At 39.4% G+C, this 19695-nt stretch overlaps 1 protein-coding gene across 1 annotated transcript in view; it reads left to right on the forward strand.

Annotated features, from left to right (window-relative positions):
* The first annotated feature begins 36 nt into the window (after positions 1-36).
* Positions 37-19695, forward strand: part of LOC109487807 (gamma-aminobutyric acid type B receptor subunit 2-like) — a 25713-nt gene continuing 6054 nt past the window's right edge. Inside the window, exons 1-11 of the mRNA XM_019791882.1 lie at positions 37-126; positions 789-854; positions 2353-2541; positions 3063-3392; positions 4095-4155; positions 10315-10465; positions 11045-11177; positions 11342-11455; positions 11920-12042; positions 13195-13341; positions 14142-14330. Coding sequence (XP_019647441.1) covers positions 37-126; positions 789-854; positions 2353-2541; positions 3063-3392; positions 4095-4155; positions 10315-10465; positions 11045-11177; positions 11342-11455; positions 11920-12042; positions 13195-13341; positions 14142-14330 — 1593 coding nt within the window. The remainder of the gene's footprint in view (positions 127-788; positions 855-2352; positions 2542-3062; positions 3393-4094; positions 4156-10314; positions 10466-11044; positions 11178-11341; positions 11456-11919; positions 12043-13194; positions 13342-14141; positions 14331-19695) is intronic.

A 19695-nucleotide genomic window follows, 5' to 3' on the forward strand; every position in this document is an offset into this window, starting at 1 on the left:
TTTATCAGCCATGTCTTTTATCAGTCTGTCGATGCCATGGTCCAAGACTTCGAAGATGCCAACATCACGTTGATCTCTACAGCCAGCTTTTCTGATGACCCAACTGAGCAGATAAACAACTTGAAGGTACAGTTCTGTCGTCTATTATGTCTGTAATGCAAAATAAAACTGCTACCACCAACCAGCGACTGTGGGAGCGGACGTAAACTAACCAGGATGGAACACAGGCTAATAGTGGATCCTATCTGTAACAATCTTTTTCTATTCCAAAATTTATCACAAGACATGGTGATGACACACTCGAGTTTTTTTTTCAACTTATCTTTATGCGGCCACCAACGCAGACAAACGCACAGGCAACAGACATCTCATTTTCACCTGAGTTAAGAGAGGGAATTCGTGTTAAGTGCCTTTCCCAAGGGCACAAGATTGGTGGCATGGCAGATTTCGATCTCGGGACCTCTTGGTTCCGAGCCGAATCTAAGCTGAAACATCTGACTCCTCATGACTCAGAAAATTTAATAATAATATCCAGTTGGTTGATTTCTTTATACTTCGTAGTCTTCTACCTCAATGTCTGACATTTATCGACATGGCTGATTCAAGTTTGCAGACCAGTCAGCATAGATATGAACTCAAGTTTAAATTTATGTGTCTGTTGCAAATGATTTTGTATGACGTCCTCACAATTCAATACCCAACATATCAAATTGTTGAACCATTTTACATTTGTTACCGATGGTATCAGATGACTTGGATTCATTGTCCATGTGTGTTTTTTTTTTCAGGAAAGAGACGCTCGTATAATCATAGGCAGTTTTGGAGAAGCCATGGCCAGAACAGTATTCTGTAAGGTAGGAAATGTAACTGTACATGTACTAGTAATGATTAACAGTTGTCTAATCGTTGTAGACATCTCACAAATGAAGTCGACAATAACAAAATCTAATTATAAGACTAGAGAAGTAACATCTGTTTTCCCTCAAAATACAAAAGTTCTGCTGCAGTACCAAGGTCAACGACCAGGAGGCCCATATTTGACTTTGACCTTTGGCTTCCTAAGACCTACCAGCATACCAAATATCATCACAATCTATAAAGGCGTTCTGAAGTTATGCTGACTACAAATGTGCGGAAACACACACACACACACACACACACATACGCGCCAAAAACAATACCTCCATTTTTTCATGGAGGTACAAACTGCACTGGATGCCTCTTTACATGTTACAAACGTTATGGTATAGAATATCTTTCAAACACGACCACACAAGATTAGTCTGGCCCAGCAGTGCACAGCCAATTTTACTTACATGTAACATTTAACCTTGTGGCGCCACGATAATGAAAACAACTGTTCCCAGCAGATGGGGGAGATTGCTGTTTGATTAAGCCAAGATAAGTGCTGGATAAGGAGATAAGAGACCAGGTGCAGCTACGGGAGACCTCTTTGAAAAGACCAATTTATTATCCTTTTATTAGAAAGAGGTCACTGACATATTTGTTAGCTGTATGCTGGCTCGTGTGGCTATTTACGGCAAAATGACTGACAGAAAATGATAACAATTCAGTTGAATCGTTAATTGAATGTAAAAGAAGAAACCGTTAAAGCTACGTTGCGTCTTTTAATGATTGAAACTTTATTGCATGTTCATTCCCGGGGGGATAAATGCATGGATGTACAAAGTACAATGTACTAGAAAGGATTTACAACAATAATAAAGAAAGGCTAACATCAGGTCTAAGGTATAAAATGCTAAAATATATATTTATATAAAGTGGTATGGATCTAAGTTCTAATGTCTTCTTCTCTCTTTTTGAAACATTTTGAAATATACTTGCATACGTCATTCATGCATCTATATTTGTACATGATATGATATATTTAAAAGTGTCTTCCTTTGATAATGTTTTACATTTTTCGTCGAGCTTAATTGAACTGAACAGTTTTACGTTCGGTATCATATACTATACAGTCAAGCATAAAATGCCATTCATCTTCAATACAAGAATGGTTAATATACGGAATGAACGGAATTGAACTCATATCGTTGGTTGATCATGAAAAAAGCGATTGAAAAGTCATTCATTTTTTTTACAAGGCCAGGTGGTTAAAACATACTGGGGTGCAATGACGTTTTGATGTACGTACATGTTATGTGCCTGAATGTTACTGTGATCTCCCAATGCGGTAAGAATAATAAGATCTTTGTTAACCGCTATAAGTCCACAGCAAGTAATTTTTATGGATGACATCAGCTCGCGCATTAATTTTCACCTGATTTAAAAAAAAAGCATGTTGTTGCTCTTTGTTTGTCGTGTGTTGATGGGTTTTGTGCCTACTCCCAGGCCTTTCAGCTCGGTATGTACGGTCGTAAGTACGTGTGGATCCTGCTGGGATGGTACCGGGCCGGATGGTGGTTATCGGAAAGAGGCACGGGGTGCTCGGCGGAGCAACTGTCTGTGGCCACCGAAGGGTACTTCTCCGTCGACACGCTGGACACCGTGGACAAGAATCGAACCCTACCGAGCAAAGTCGTGCGTGACTATTGCATTAATTTATGAGACTGAAGACGAACAACATTTCATTTCTGATTGTCAACTATATAATGATAAACGCACCAAGCTGTTCAACCTTCTCTCTACTTGCTCAACGGAATTTGTTACATTTCATGATATATAGATAGATTCAATTTCATTTTAGAAGGTAATAACTCTTACTGTGTACAACTTGGTAAATATATCAAAGAATGTTTAGACCTTAAACAAGTTAATTGTCTTGTACGTAGGTTAATTTCCTTGTACCCACGTCTACCAGTATGTGTACATGTAGTTAAAGACCTTACGAAAGTCGCTGTACTTTTGTCCTGTAAATAAAGTTCTCATTATACTGGCACTGTGGGAACTTGTGAGGCACAGGGCATTTATAATAATTTGTCTAAAATGAATATTAGTTTAAGTAAAATTAAAGTCTAACCGATAAAGTTCTGATCTTTTTCTATCTGTACCACGTCTATGATGCATATATCATACATATTTCAATTTTTTTGTCTTTATAGACCGTGAAGGAAGTCCATGAGGAACTAAGCAGGCTAGATATATCCAAGGGTGGCGGCCACGTTGAAAACGCATATGACGGAGTCCTGGCAATAGCAATAACTTTAGCCGAGGCACAGAAACAGCTAACGGACCATGTAGTCAGCAGCGGTGTAGGACAGGGATTTGGGGGGCAAAACGGAACCGGAAATGGCCTGCCGAACAGCACCATGGGAGACGAAATGCCTGCTGGGAACAGGACGGTGGGAGTGGCTGACTTCGACTACCAAAACAGTGACATGAGTCAGATGTTCCAACACATCATGTTGTCACTGAAATTTACCGGGCTTTCGGTAAGCAGCACCAACATACCTGTCCTCTCTTTTGTTTCACGTTTTGTTTCATCTATACAAATGCAAAATCAAGATTGCTAAGACCAACGAATATTCTACAGGAATGGATGATAACTTTGTTTTGTTAAGATGTAACTGCCTTCCTAGTAAGAACAGAAGCAGTTGGCATAAACACAACCTTCTACTGAGTAAAGAGACTCTTTTTACATAACCAAGTCTTTTATTTAGCCGACGTTCCGGTGACCGTCTGTCACCTTCCTCAGGGCAATTCTGACTGGTTCACATTACACTGCAGCACAGGTGTCGCTGCTACAGATGCTTTCCCAAATGTACAATATTTACAAATCTACAAATATGCGTGGTTACAGGGAACTGTATCTACAATGCGGTTCCAAACGTACAGGAGTTGGATATACATGTATACATAATTTTGGTCAGTTATTAAACAAAAGCAGTTACAGAACCAGCCAGAATTGCCCTGAGGAAGGTGACAGGCGGTCACCAACACGTCAGCTGAATAAAAGACTTGGTTGTGTAAAAAGAGTCTCTTTACTCAATGACTTACCAACCTGATGAAACTATTCACGGGCTGCCTTCTACTATCTTTTTTGATATTGAAGTTAGATATACACTCACAGCTGTAGATTGAGAAGTAAGCCATTCTTTGTTTATGACATCTGTTATTTTCATGTATGTTCTAAGGGTCCGGTGTCGTTTCTTGATGGAGACAGGGTGGGACCATCAGTCTTCTACCAAAATCAAGGTACTTCATGATTCCAATATTCTACACAAATTACTAGTCAAAATCAAGTGTAGAATCTGTCTGGAACAAGCTGAGTCCTGATCTCCGCAATACTGGTGCATTAGCCACTCAATTGCCCAGCATTCAAGCGATCTCTTGTAAGAGCTACATTCACTAGATTAAATGCTCACTACAGTACTGACTTCCCTTGCTCTTGGACCACGTCTTGTGGGTGTGCCTCCTGTACAGCTTTAAGGCCTCATTAGTATTCTTACTACTATATTATTGCAATTGTATATAATGAATGATATTTTATGGCAGTGCATTGTATTGCATTTTTTATGACTATTGTATGTTATTGTAGGAATTTGTATTTCATGTCAACAATTGTTCGACTTTGTCATTTGTATTGCACTGTATTTATATTGTTGTGTTTGGGAGGACAACTCGTATAGGTGTCAATACACCTGTTTTGTCCTCCCTCCCACTTGTATGTTTGTACTTGTGGTGAATTCTAATAAACATAATTTATAAACAAATAGATTGAAGTTGCATTGTGTCATACATCATCATGTCCAACATATGAAGAAAACAGACAAAAGTTGATGCAAGTTGCATCCAAAACTAATATTACATTGCTCCATTCAAAACCAGATATCTTCATTATGCTCGATCCTTTCATGTCCTACTCAGATATCAGTGTACATTGGAAAATTCATATCTGAAACACTACAAAAGCGACACCATATTGTAAATAATTGACCTATCTCCTGAACTATAGAATGTAATAATCTCCCCAAGAAAACATTCAGTAGATTAGCTTTATTATGAATTTCCTCTGTTAGAATCGTATTTCAGTATAGCTAATGTATATATACCCTTGTTGTTTCTTCTTTGCCATACATTGTACCAGTCACAGTTGTTGAGCAATAACGTTGATTTGATTTTGTACTATCTATCTTAACAACAGAGGGAGTCATGAGAAAGGTTGCGCTATACTACAATGAAGAGGATAACCTGGATCTTCACGCCGAAGGCTGCTTCCCTGTCGTATGGCAAGGCAGGTGAACATTACGACCTCTGTCGTTGTTGCTTTTTTATTCCAAACATTTAATATTTATTTATTTATTTATTTGCATGTTCATGCCCATGGGGCTAAATGCATACATCAGAAAGTGATGTTACATGTACATCAATCTGAGTAACATGATACATAAGATACAAGAATAACAGAATAACAGAATGACGTAACGTCTTAACAACTACTAGTCAGAGAATAAACTAAACTAAGCCTTAAGGATTTCTTCTCTCTTTCTCTCTTCACAAGACGTGTTGACGGCACACTCAAGTTTTTTAAACTTATTTTTGTACCACCACAAACAAAGCGGACGATGCAGTACTCATTTCCACTTGAGCGAAGTGAGGAAAGTTGTGTAAAGTGCCTTTCCAAGACACAGGATGGCATGGCAGGGTTCGAACGTTGCACCCGTTGTTTTGTATGTACGCAATACCTGATGAAAGTCAACTACATAGAGTCACCGTAACCTGCACTAAAGCATTATCCTTATAAAACACCACAGGATAAAATACATCCGAACACTGTATGTGTACATGTAGCTGAACAAGGGTGGATACTAGCTTCGATCAAGAAGTTACTTCTACAGTGGTCACAGTCAGAAATGAGGATATCGTCGGAGTATGCCAGGACTGCATCTCATCCTAACTATGGTACAATCCATTCAGAACACAATCCATGCCAAAGGACGAATTTCCTGGGGTACTACTAAAAGAGCTATAGCTTTTACCACAGAATTGAGACCCCCGGATAAGAAATCAAAGACGCGTTAGTCGCACCACAGATGCTTACTTCTTGTCCTTTGAAAGCGCTATTGCCTGCTTTGAAGTGCAGCTATCTCATATCATCGTAAAAAGGAACGTTCTATTCAGCAATGAGTGCTCATGTGATGTGAATGCTAAGGCCGAGTGCATCATGATCGCATCAAGGTATGGACTAAAGTCTATCAGTCGTATAAAAAGCACGGCCAGAATTTGCCATAACCTGACCTTTGCTATCTCCGTTTTGAAATCGCAGTCATCGCATCAGTGAGTCGTAAAACATCTGCTTTTAAGGTCAAAATAGAGCTTTTAATAAAACATCAGAAGATGTCGTAGAGCATTTTTATGACTCTCGTGAAAGAGCTTGGCAACTGTAGTTCTCCAAAGATTACACAAATAGTATTGACAAATATATCAGCTCCAAAAATATGCCATAAAGCATTTCTATGACTCTCGTGAAAGAGGCTAGCAACTGTAGTTCTGGTAAGATTACACAAATAGTGTTGCTAAATATATCAGCTAAAAAATATGTTATAGAGCATTCTATGACTCTCGTAAAAGAGGCTGACAACTGTAGTTCTCCAAAGATTACACAAATAGTGTAGCCAAATATATCAACTAAAAAAATATGCCATAGAGCTCTGGCTCTCGTGAAAGAGGTTGGCAACTGTAGTTCTGCAAAGATTACACAAATAGTGTTGCCAAACATATCAGCTCAAAAAATATGTCATAGAGCATTTCTATGACTCTCGTGAAAAAGACTGGCAACTGTACGTATATGTAGTTCTCCAAAGATTACACAAATAGTATTGCCAAATATATCAGCTCAAAAAATATGTCATAGAGCATTTCTCTGACTCTCGTGAAAGAGGTTGGCAACTGTAGTTCTCCAAAGATTACACAAATAGTGTTGCAAAATATATCAGCTCAAAAAATGTCATAGAGCATTTCTATGACTCTCGTGAAAGAGGCTGGCAACTGTAGTTCTCCAAAGATTACACAAATAGTGTTGCAAAATATATCAGCTCAAAAAATGTCATAGAGCATTTCTATGACTCTCGTGAAAGAGGCTGGCAACTGTAGTTCTCCAAAGATTACACAAATAGTGTTGCAAAATATATCAGCTCAAAAAATGTCATAGAGCATTTCTATGACTCTCGTGAAAGAGGCTGGCAACTGTAGTTCTCCAAAGATTACACAAATAGTGTTGCCAAATATATCAGCTCCAAAAATATGTCATAGAGCATTTCTATGACTCTCGTGAAAGAGGCTGGCAACTGTAGTTCTGTTAAGATTACACAAATAGTGTTGCCAAATATATATCAGCTCAAAAAGTATGTCATAGAGCATTTCTATGACTCCCGTGAAAGAGGCTGGCAAATGTAGTTATCCAAAGATTACACAAATAGTATTGCCATTTATATAATCTCAAAAATATGTCATAGAGCATTTTTATGATTCTGGTAAAAGAGGCTGGCAATTGTAATTCTCCAAAGATTACACAAATAGTGTTGCCAAATATATCAGCTAAAAAAATATGTCATAGAGCATTTCTATGACTCTCTTGTAAGAGGCTAGCAATAGTAGTTCACCAAAGATTACACAAATAGTGTTGCCAAATATATCAGCTCCAAAAATATGTCATAGAGCATTTCTATGACTCTCGTAAAAGAGGCTGGCAACTGTAGTTCTGTTAAGATTACACAAATAGTATTGCCAAATATATCAGCTCACAAAATATGCCATAGAGCATTTCTATGACTCTCGTGAAAGAGGCTGGCAACTGTAGTTCTCCAAAGATTACACAAATTGTGTTGCCAAATATATCAGCTCACAAAATATGTCATAGAGCATTTCTATGACTCTCGTGAAAGAGGCTGGCAACTGTAGTTCCCCAAAGATGACACAAATAGTGTTGCCAAATATATCAGCTCAAAAATATGTCATAGGGCATTTCTCTGGCTCTCGTGAAAGAGGTTGGCAACTGTAGTTCTGTTAAGATTACACAAATAGTATTGCAATATATCTACTCAAATAATATGCCATAAAGCATTTCTATGACTCTCGTGAAAGAGGCTGGCAATTGTAGTTCTCCAAAGATTACACAAATGGTGTTTCCAAATATATCAGCTAAATAAAATATGTCATAGAGCATTTCTATGACCCTCGTGAAAGAGACTAGCAACTGTAGTTCTCCAAATATTACACAAATAGCATTTCCAAAGATATCAGCTCAAAAAAATGCCAAAGAGCATTTCTATGACTCTCGTGAAAGAGGCTAGCAACTGTAGTTCTCCACAGATTACACAAATAGCGTTGCCAAATATATCAGCTCAAAAAATATGCCATAAAGCATTTCCATGACTTTTGTGAAAGAGGCTAGCAACTGTAGTTCTCCAAAGATTACACAAATGGTGTTGCCAAATATATCAGTTTAAAAAAATATGTCATAGAGCATTTCTATGACTCTCTTGAAAGAGGGTGGCAACGGTAGTTCTGTTAAGATTACACAAATAGTGTTGCCAAATATATCAGCTCAAAAAGTATGTCATAGAGCATTTCTATGACTCCCGTGAAAGAGGCTGGCAAATGTAGTTCTCCAAAGATTACATAAATAGTGTTGCCAAATGATATCAGCTCAACAAATATGTCATAGAGCATTTCTATACTGGTGTGTTACGCCGAAGGGCGGTTAAACTGATACAGATACAAGATATGACTCTGGTGAAAGAGGCTAGCAATTATACTTTTCCAAAGATTTCACAAATAGTGTTGCCAAATATATCTCAGCTCCAATCTTTTCTGGGAGCTTGTATGCGGCATATGTGGTGACATATATATGTGATTGGATCAATATTACACTGCCACAAGATGACGATCTCTGGTGTGCACTAATCAGCAAACATGCATTCGTGACTGTTAGATCTATTCTCCGGAGGACATGAAGGTTACGTCCTTGACTATGGCACTGGGTCGGGCAAGGGATATTAGAAACTCCCCTGAGAACTGGCACTGATTAATCTAGGTAAAGTAGTTCAGACAGGTCTGCATATCTACAGAGTTGGGGCTCGTTCATTGACGTTCTTATGAATGAATGAATGAACTCTTTTAAAATTCTTTTTACGTGTTTTGCGACTTTTGTAAGACTTCAATATGACTTAAAACAAGTCACAAATCCTAGAAAGCACTACTATCACAACGTAAAATTCTGTTATAACATTAACTACTAGTAACATTAACAACTGTCATTCAGCAGCAGGCGGACACAGTAAGGTAGTGTACTATTTAGCATACGCTGTGTCTGGTACTTAAACTATGTCAGTTCCGTGTGCTGTTCCAAGTGTTCTATTGTGTACACCCCCTCCCTTGTGATGGCAGCCAAGTACGGTACTTCTCACTGCTTATGAGATGGTATGATTCCCGTCATTAGCAGTCTAGTGAGGCTGTGTGTGTGGGTGGCTCCAATTCGAGATCATGATTTATTCACATTTTTGGAACGTAGTGCAGGTTGTGCTTCAAGGTTAGCCCTCATATGTAGATGCCAAAGGATTCAATAACTATGAAACTAAGGTCATGTTGATTTGATTATATGGATGACATCCTCGCGCGCATAAATTTTCGGCCGTTAACACACAAAAAAGAAGGTTAAACCATACTGTAAATCGTACAAAACAGTTACAAAATGAGCAAATACATATCGTAAGTTGCAAAAAAAAATCTTGGAAAACTATACAAATGGCGTAGAATCCCAAAATCAAACGAAAATGTAAAAAAAATGAATTTGAATAGTATACTATTCGCCATACCATACTCTGTGTCATTTGTTCCACCTTCTTGACCACGTAGATTTCATAATGAAAAACTTTTTTCATTGGCACGCTTGCATCAGTTTTGGGGTTCACAGAGGATGTCATCCATATAATCAAATCAACATGGCCTTACGCCAAAAAACTGTTACTCAAGCAACTGGACATAACGGTCAGACGTTTCAGGTAGCATCCACTACCTTTCGTCAGTGACACTGGAGAGTTGTCAGAAAAGCAGGTTTATAAGTACGAACTATCAATTGATATTCAAATACGTGAAAACAATTCTTTAAGTCCAAAAGGAAGCAAAAGTTAAGCTTATTTTTCCAAAGTCCTAAAGTAAACAAACAAAAGTTAAACACTGATGTTCTGAAAAAAATACATCTAGAAGTTACTTGACTAATTTGCATCATCCTTGTCTTGACTTGACTTTTTTTTCCCTTTTGAAAAAAAAAATTGTCTTCTTTGGCGTACCTTATCATCTGGATGTCTAACCATCACTGACGTAACAATGGAACATACTCCTCTTTTTCTCTAGGCAACTCTATACCAGTGGATAAAGTAACCATTGTGGCGAAGTTTGTCTACATTGATAACAGCGCCCTCTACATTGTGGGAACCATCAGCATTACTGCAGTCGTCATGGCGCTGCACTTTCTGATCTTCAACATCAGACATCGAAATATGAAGTGAGTATGGGTTGATGTATGTAAATTTTGCTCTCTCTAACGGTAACATTAACACTAACAAATATCTCATCAATCATCCTAGTCCCTTATAGTATACAGACCACCTACTCACCTATTAACCTGAATTACCACATTTCCTTCGTTCTTTAAGTTTGTAATATTTTGTTGTGGAAATGAGCTTACTTACTATTTTTCATACATAGGTGAATAAACAATGCAAAGTAAATAATTTTTTTTCCAGATACAGGTAAATGATTTTCTTGAAAGATACAAGTAAACGATTTTCTTCCCAGATACAAGTAAATGATTTTCTTCACAGATACAAGTAAAAGATTTTCTTCACAGATATAAGTAAATCATTTTCTACAAGGATACAAGTAAAAGATTTTCTTCACAGACATAAGTAAATGCTTTTCTTCACAGATATAAGTAAATGATTTTCTTCACAGGTATAAGTAAATGATTTTCTTCAAAGATAGAAGTAAAAGATTTTCTTCACAGATATAAGTAAAAGATTTTCTTCACAGATATAAGTAAATTATTTTCTTCACAGATACAAGTAAATGCTTTTCTTCACAGATATATCAAGTTGTCCAGTCCTAAGCTGAATAACGTGATCGTGATCGGCTGTGTGCTGGTATACTGTGGTGTTATCCTGTGGGGAGCGGACGGCAACCATGTTCCCGCCGACGCCTTCCCGGTACTCTGTACGGTACGTAACGCTCAGGGGTCGGGGGGTCATTGTTTTACCCACAATGTGTCTACAAGCACTTGTGTTTTTTGTGTGTTAAATGGTTTTGTTTTTTGTTTCTGTGTTTTCTAATTTTATATGCAATTTGGTTGACATGAGTTCATGAGATGAGGTTCTCTTTTCAGGCACGTGCCTTCCTGTTCTCTTCCGGGTTCTCTCTGGCCTTCGGCGCCATGTTTGCGAAGACTTACCGTGTTCACAAGGTGGCCATCAAGCTCACATTTGTCATCGGGAACAAGGTAAGGCATCACCGTTAAATTCGAAGGAAAACCTATCATCGTTTGTTAGTTTACATTAAGCTACTTTAGTTTTTTTACTACACCCAAACATACCAAGTTAACCACTTCTTTAAACTGGCCACCTGGCCATGGTGACCGTTTTTTCAAGCATTAAGCAAGCTCTCCAAGGTGACCACCTGGCCAATCCGACCACGACCATCCTGAGTTGGGTCCGGTCAAGAAACGATAACCAAATTTTCAACTGTACAACTCCAGTCTTTGTCAAGGAATGAGCAATCCACCGCTTCCCCTCAACAAAGACGAGGGCGCCACAGACTTTCTGCAACCTATGATTTACTACTCACGGAGTCACTTGTGTTATCTGCGTGACGTCACGGAAGCGGTGGATTGACAAAGACTGGAGTTGTACAGTCGAAAGTTTGGATGAGTCCAATTTCTTTATGGTTATTTATTACTATGTTTAGATGTTACGCGATGGGAGACTACTTCTGTTTGTGGGGGCGCTGTTCTTGCTGGACGGTGTAGTCATCCTGGCCTGGCTGCTGCTGGACCCCATGCACCGCCAGGTGGAGCTGCTCCCACTTGAGGTAAGTGCAGTGCGCTCCGGACGCTTGGAAGAGTTCAATCGATCAGATTCACAAAAACCGTACTGCATGTCTTGTTTGTTTATTTTTTTTATTTCTATGTTTACCGAAGTAAAACGTTTTGTTTTTGCTCTCTTTCTTCTTCCGTTCCGAATTCCAAACACTGACCTGGTCAATGACCTGAACCAGACAGTCTGTCACCATGGTAACTGGTGTTGGGTTACATAATGTTGCAATTTTATAGCAGGGGGATTTATACTCCTGTCACCACATAATTATGTATATATGTTGGAGTTAGAATAACATAGCAGGCCATATGCCAAGATAAGCATTATGCCTTTGCTTTGCAAATGTTACCTTTCTAGTATCCACATAGATTTGCGAGCATTGGACAGAAAGCACGCAATGTTCTTTTTATGTTATAAGGATCCTTTGCTCATGAAACATGAAAACATAAATACAGGTTAGGGTAACAGACACAAAACGTATATAGTGGACATAAAATGAAAAAGGCTGGCGCACCAATAGAACATGTCTTGCATGTCTTCTTCTAGGGGAGCTAAATAAATGCTTGCCAGGCATTTTAAAAATCAAGCTTATTGTTACTTAGTCTCATGAAATAAAGACTAAGCTTTAACTTCCAACACTTAGATTACAGAAATGGGACTTACCCCAAATGTTTGTTCAAGGAATGGACCCGTCTACTCTTGGAACGTGACGTCAGAGACACGTGACCGTAGTAGCGGGTCATACGTGCCAGATAACTTGTGTCGCCCCCCGTCTCTGTTCAGGGTAGGTCTGTGAGCTCTTATGTAGACCGCCTCCTTCACTCCCCTTGCAAAGAAGTCCGATTCAGAATCGAGGATTTTAACCCCTTCCAGAGATACTGAATGTCCCGGAGATTCAATGTGAATATGTTGTAAGACCTCTGAGTTTACAGAACAAGGAGGTTCATGGAGTCAACCGAAAATTTGGGGTAAGTCCCATTTCTGTAATCTGAGTGTTGGAATTAAAGCTTAGTCTTTATTTCATAATGACTTGTACCAACACAGATGAACTTTCATGCTAAATTACCTAGTCTTATCATTAGAGAGGTTCACATGAAGAGCTTTGATACCTGAAACAAAGAATGATACGAATGTCTCTTGCACGCAGGTCTCTGGCTACAGTGAAAACGTGCTGGTCCTACCTAAGGTGGAACACTGTTCCTCCACACACATGGAGAAGTGGCTGGCTGCTATCTACATTTACAAGGGACTACTGCTCACCATAGGGGCCTTCCTAGCGTGGGAGACCAGGAAGGTAAGACGGCCTGCATGCCCTTTTTCGTAAGACGTAATCAGGCCTTTATAGTCTGTATCTGTATAGCCGGTAAAACGCCTTTCGGCGTAACACACCAGCTTCGCAGGCACGCGGCGCGGCGGCAGCTGGCTTCATTACACCGATCGACTTGTTACACCTAGCCCTAAATCTAAACATTGTTTAAAGCTATCTAATGACAATACCCCTACTGTACTTGGTGACAGTGAGTTCCACTCTGCGATAGTGCTAGGAAAGAATGAATTCTTGAACGCCTCAATCCTTGATCTCCATAATCCGTAGGCAGCCACCCAAAATCATTATATGTCGTAATCAGTATCTTAGCTGTAACGCGTAACTGCCAGTAATCAGCTCTGAGAAGCTAACGTACTTCATAATCGGTGGTGACAATTTTGCGTAATTCGTAATCAATACCCCCTTGCAGGCGCTCGGGTATTTTATTATGAGAATACTGGAAGTTTGTTGTATGGTTTAGTTTTCATTGGCATACTTGTAAGTCATAGGTGTTATGTGAAAGCCATGCCTTATTGAGCCCTTCGTAGCCTATTGCCCTCTCTGAAGATTTCATGTATCTTGGACTAGATACATGCTCACAAAATAAACCTAAATAAAGGCCGACAGGGCATTCCAGTCCAAATAAAGGCTATTCAATCATTTAAAGATGTATTCTAAATAGCTAAAACATCGTCGTCGATAACTAATAAAGGGTGTAGGTAGGATACACATAAATACTCATACATTGCCAACATTGCCGTATGTATCCTGTTGTTCTCAACATACAGGTGAGGATAATGGTAATGAATGACTCCCGCCACATCGTTCTCAACATCTACAACGTGGTGGTGATGAGCGTCATCCTGGTTGCCATTAGCAACCTGGCCGTCATGGGGCAGACGATGGCTTACGTCATCATGTCGTCATCAGTGCTGTCGTCCACGACCCTGGCCCTGTGTGTGCTGTTTGTGCCCAAGGTAAACATGGCGTTTTTTGTTTGTTTGTTTGTTTGTTTCGCATAAGGCCACACCAAGTAAATTTTATGGATGACGTCCGCGCGCGCATTGATTTTGGCCTGTTCCTATAAAAAACACAATAAATTTCGCTTCCTGTAACTATGACCAAAGAGTCACGGCAGTGCCGCAAATCGTCAGATTGACGTGAAACCCGTAACGTTAACGCGAAGAAAGTGTCTATTGACAGGACCATCCTGTCAATAACAGAAAATTTGCACTATTGACAGGACCATCCTGTCAATAACAGAAAATTTTTCACTGTCCACTGTTCCACCTGATTTATTGCTGTTTTGATGATGAATAAAAGACTTCTTGCTTGTTACACTGTGTCACCTCATTCAATTTGTGTCCTAACATTTGTCGTCTCTTGGTATATTTCTAATCTAGGCATCTTGTTTTTTAGGGCCCTTCTTGTTTTTTTTTCGCCCTCTCGCATTAGATTTAGGGTCTCCAAAGGACGTCATCCATAAAATTTACATGGTGTGGCCTAACTGGTAAACTGCCTTTATAGGCGTAACACACCAGTTTTGTACAATAAGTACAGCTGCGTAAGACCGGACTGTAAGGTTTGAACCACTCACACCGGGAAGATCCCCTACTCTTTTCGACAAGTGTGTTGGGTTCTTTAACGTGCGTGGGGTGTGGCTTTGCAGCAGAATAAAAATTTTTCTTTTAGCCTGGTCAATATAAGATAACTTTATTGCGCAACAGTTGTACAGGGTACAAAGTATGGCATCTACTAACTTAAGTAAGTACATGATATACCCACAGCTATGGTTGGATTTCTAACGTAAAAGTAATACAATATCATTATAAAAAACATTATAGGCATAGACTAGTAAAAGTTACTAGAGTTAATGAAAGTTTATTGCAAATCCATGCCCAAGGGCTAATTGCAAGAAGATGATAAAAAGATAAACATTAAAAATGATAATTATGATTAATGCTAATGCTACTTTTGATATAGTTATTGTTAATTACTACAGAAGGATTAAAATACATAACATCATACTGTGTTGGCCTAATCTACAGAGCCACAAGGTACCCACTATACACGTCAAAACAACACATAGTCACTGTGTGGTATGCCCTGAAACAGGTCCTAATGTAGATACTGTAATTTAGATAGAAGATGCACAACATGTTGTAGCAGAATGTAGTCTCTACTACAATTAGAGAGTTGAACTTTATACACTGCTAACATCAATGTATACAATACCTAATACAATGAGAGTTGTTTGTTGCAAATTAATGCCCGATGGCTAATTGCATACAGACATTGACAAGAAAAATGTGGTAATATAAGACTTTTTGCTAACATAAAGTTCTACGTGTACGATATACTTATCAAACCTACTATCTCTACTTAAACCTAATAACTTTGGTATACGTACAGGATAAACAGTAGATATGCAATATATGAACAGGTAAGAGAAATAAGGTACTAGTAACTGCTATTCTAACAGACGAATTCGCATTGCTGGTTAGCTTAGAAAATCTCTGATCCTAAAACATGTCTGTTCTTATCTTTTCAACATCATACAGAAGCGAAGAGAATTCGAGTTTACAAATAGACTATGGTGCTACTGCTAGCTAGCTTGATCGTGTGTATAGTTACATAAATGTGTATACAAGATATTCCTTTGTTGTGAGCTGTACTTATGGTAATACCATATGAAAACATGTCCAAAGAATATTACTCACACTCTTGACATTCACTACTTCAAAATTGTGTAAAATGGGGCTTTTTGGTTATTTTCGAACCAAAATTACGTACAATTCTGGCTCCTGTGCCCTAACATTAAAACCAAATGACCTGAAATTTGGTATAGGATATCCTTGGATACAATTCCACAGAACTTTATTAACACTTTTGGCATTTGTCACTTTGAAATTATTAAAAGTGGGCCTTTTTTTGCTATTTTTGACCAAAAAGTACATTTTGGCTCCTATGTACTAATAACAAAACCAAATGACCTGAAATTTAGCATAAAGGTAGCTTGGCACCAAATGCTTAGACTATAGTGTTCACTTCAGTTTCGACCCTTTAAATACTTAAATCTACCTTATTTCGAGTTAAAATAGTAAACTGCCATTTCTAAATAGAACACTCGGCCGGGTTCTACCAAGGTTCTTTATGTTCCAACAGCAGAAGGCGTTGGAAGATTCCATTGCTGCATGGGGGTATAGAGTGTTGGAACAGTTCACATTTTGAACAGGGGTGATTTAGGAACAATCCATTTGAGTGGGAGGGGGATAGGTACGGGGCTGTGGTGAAGCCTTACTGCATTTGCTCCTGAGCAAATGTTGGTCTTTCTAGGGGAAATTTGGAATGGGGAGGAAGAATGGGTGAAATATGCTGTATTTGCTCTTGAGCAAATGTCGGCCTTTCTAGTTACAATTAAGATACACTTCATTGCAGCAAGATCTCCTTATCTTAATCATATCAGTGAAAGGTAGTCATGTTGTTCATCATCACTCTTATCGTCATGATACAGTGACGTGTACACATGATACCGTTTGTCTAGAAGCAAACCCTGATACGCATGGGTATTTTCTTCCCCGCGTTCTGCGTTGGAACTAGCTTCTGCTTGTGGACGGTTCTCCTCACCACTACCACCGTACCGGCTTCCATCGCGAACCCCGGGCATGGCTATCTCATCTACGGGTACGAGGTATCCATGTTCGTCTTCAGGAAGAATGTTCTGATACTGGGGACTCGAATCTTCCCCAGTTTCGCTATCAGGAACGTAGTCGTCATCATTTTCACCTTCATTCTGTTCAACGTCCCGACTAGGATCTTCTGCATCTTGCTGTGTTTGTTTCCTTTTGTGCATACAGTAGACAACACTAGCTACAATACACAGAACAAAGCCACAGACGAAGGAACCAACTGCTATATATATTATTGCACCGTTTCCAGAATCTTCTACTTCAAATGAGGGAGTATGGACAGATGATGTAATAACAGCAATGGCTGGAGAAGTAGCAGTAGCTGGAGGAGTAGCAGCAGCTGGAGAAGTAGCAGTAGCTGGAGGAGTAGCAGCAGCTGAAGAATTAGTAACAGCTGGAGAAGTAGCAGCAGCTGGAGGAATAGCAGCAGCTGGAGGAATAGTAGCAGCTGGAGAAGTAGCAGCAGCTGGAGGAATAGCAGCAGCTGAAGAATTAGTAACAGCTGGAGAAGTAGCAGCAGCTGGAGACTTAGTAACAGCTGGAGAAGTAGCAGCAGCTGGAGAAGTAGCAGCAGCTGGAGAAGTAGCAGCAGCTGGAGACTTATTAGTAACAGCTGGAGAAGAAGAAGAACACCTCAAGTCATTTGCGCTCAGAGATCTGAGGCGCTGGCCCTTCAAGGCTGGTGGGGATTGGCAAAAGACACGGTTGGTCCAGTCTGAGAATCTCCAGACGTCCTTCATATGACAGTCACAGAACCACGGGTTGGGATTCACAGTCAAAATTTTCTGACTAAACCCTTCAAATATGTCATACGGCAATGTTGTTATGTGATTATTATGCAGTAGGAGTCTAGACAGTTTGCTTAAGGCTGCAAATGTGTTACGGGGTAATGTTGTGAGTTTGTTATGTCCAAGATTGAGGAACTCAAGTTCCGTTAAGTGCTGGAAACTTCCTGGCTCTACTACACTTATGTTGTTCCAATTCAAACGCAGTTCTTGTAGCATCTGTAGACCAACAAAAGTACGGGATTTGATTATGGTTATTTGGTTGTTGTTGAGGTGAAGAATTGTTAGAGATTTTAGTGTCTGAAACTTTCCAGGTTGAAGGTCGGTGATCCTGTTGTTTTGGAGAGTGAGATATGGTGGGGATGTTGGGATGTCGTCAGGAACTGTGGCCAAATTTATTCTGTTGCAGTTGACCTTTGCACTGCTGCAGATGCATGGCCCTCCCCGTGTCTTACAGGCTGGTACAGCTGCTGCCAGGTGCATCAGAGCCATGCAGGTGGCTATGAAGACTGTCAGGTGACACATCTCTGCTGGATATCCTGCTGTGTGGGATATGGGAAGTCAATAATATTAGATTTGTAACAAAATTGGGCGAACTGGATGTTGCTCTGCAGTCTGCAGGCAACGTTTCTTCTACGTTAAAGAATAATACCAGCAGTAGTAATAAGGATAATGATAATGGTCATGTTCATTACGTATTCTGTATCGGTATAGCCGGTATTACCGCCCTTCGGTGTAACACACCAGCTTCGCAGGCACGCGGCGCGGCGGCAGCTAGCTATATCACATCGAATGACTCAACCTTTTCACATTTGATTGCAGGAGTTGTTTAAAGCTTTCTAGTGATGATGCCCCAACTGTGCTTGGCCGGGCAACGAGTATTCTTGGCCAAAAGCAAGAATAAATGCAAAGATGACCACATGTTGTCCCCATTGATGTCCCCATTCAAGATTCAGGGTGTACATCATTATTTATACAAATAATATCAAACTAACATAAAACAGGTCTAGTGATGTTAACCTTTATCTAACTTACACATGTCACAAACATAATATCCCCATCAATTTACCAAAAGAGATTTATAGGATTTTAGCAGTGATTATGAAAATTAGGTCCTTATTTTCATAAGGACCCCAACTATACCACCAAATTGAGACCAGAAAACAGTCAAAAAGTCCCAAATTCAAAATTAAAAGTTTAAGGGAGAGTATGCCAAAAATTATAATGAATGTCATGGGTAATTTGGGTGAAATACTAGGTCTTTAGGACCCCAATTATGTTCAGATTTTGTCAAAAAATTTAACCCAAATAAAACAACTTTTACAGCCTTTAAAATGATAAAAAAAAACGCCTGGGGGTATTTCCCCACTCTACCTCCGTGAAATTTCAGGACATTTGGCTGAAAAATGGCAGAGTTGAATCCGTTTGAAAAAATGGCAGGAGGAAAAGAAGAAACATTATGTTTCCTCACACGCCATAACGAGGAAATTCTATGGTATGAATCACCCCGCGCTTTCCTCATCTGGTTAGTTCCCATACTCCACATGCCGACACATGATACGGATGATGCAATCTCTATATCTATAGTTACTTCCTGAAGGCTAACACTTGTTCCATCTTGCAGACGCCTAAGAAAATATAGGCCCCCCTGGAAATTTTGAAAAATGAACCTTCTGAAATGCCATGCCCTGCGTTTTTAGAGGATTTCAAAGAAAGAAAAAAATTCAATGACAAAGTGAGCCGTTTTCCTACGATTCCAGCCTCGCTGGTGACACGAATCAGTCCATTTTTAAAAGAAAATCTTGGACCTTTAAAGTAAAAAGTGGATAAAAAGTGGACCAAAAAGTGGACCTTTGAGCCTTGTGTGT

The sequence above is a fragment of the Branchiostoma belcheri genome, unplaced genomic scaffold (genome assembly GCF_001625305.1).
Source record: "Branchiostoma belcheri isolate BF01 breed outbred unplaced genomic scaffold, Haploidv18h27 scaffold9, whole genome shotgun sequence".
NCBI lineage: Eukaryota > Metazoa > Chordata > Leptocardii > Amphioxiformes > Branchiostomatidae > Branchiostoma > Branchiostoma belcheri.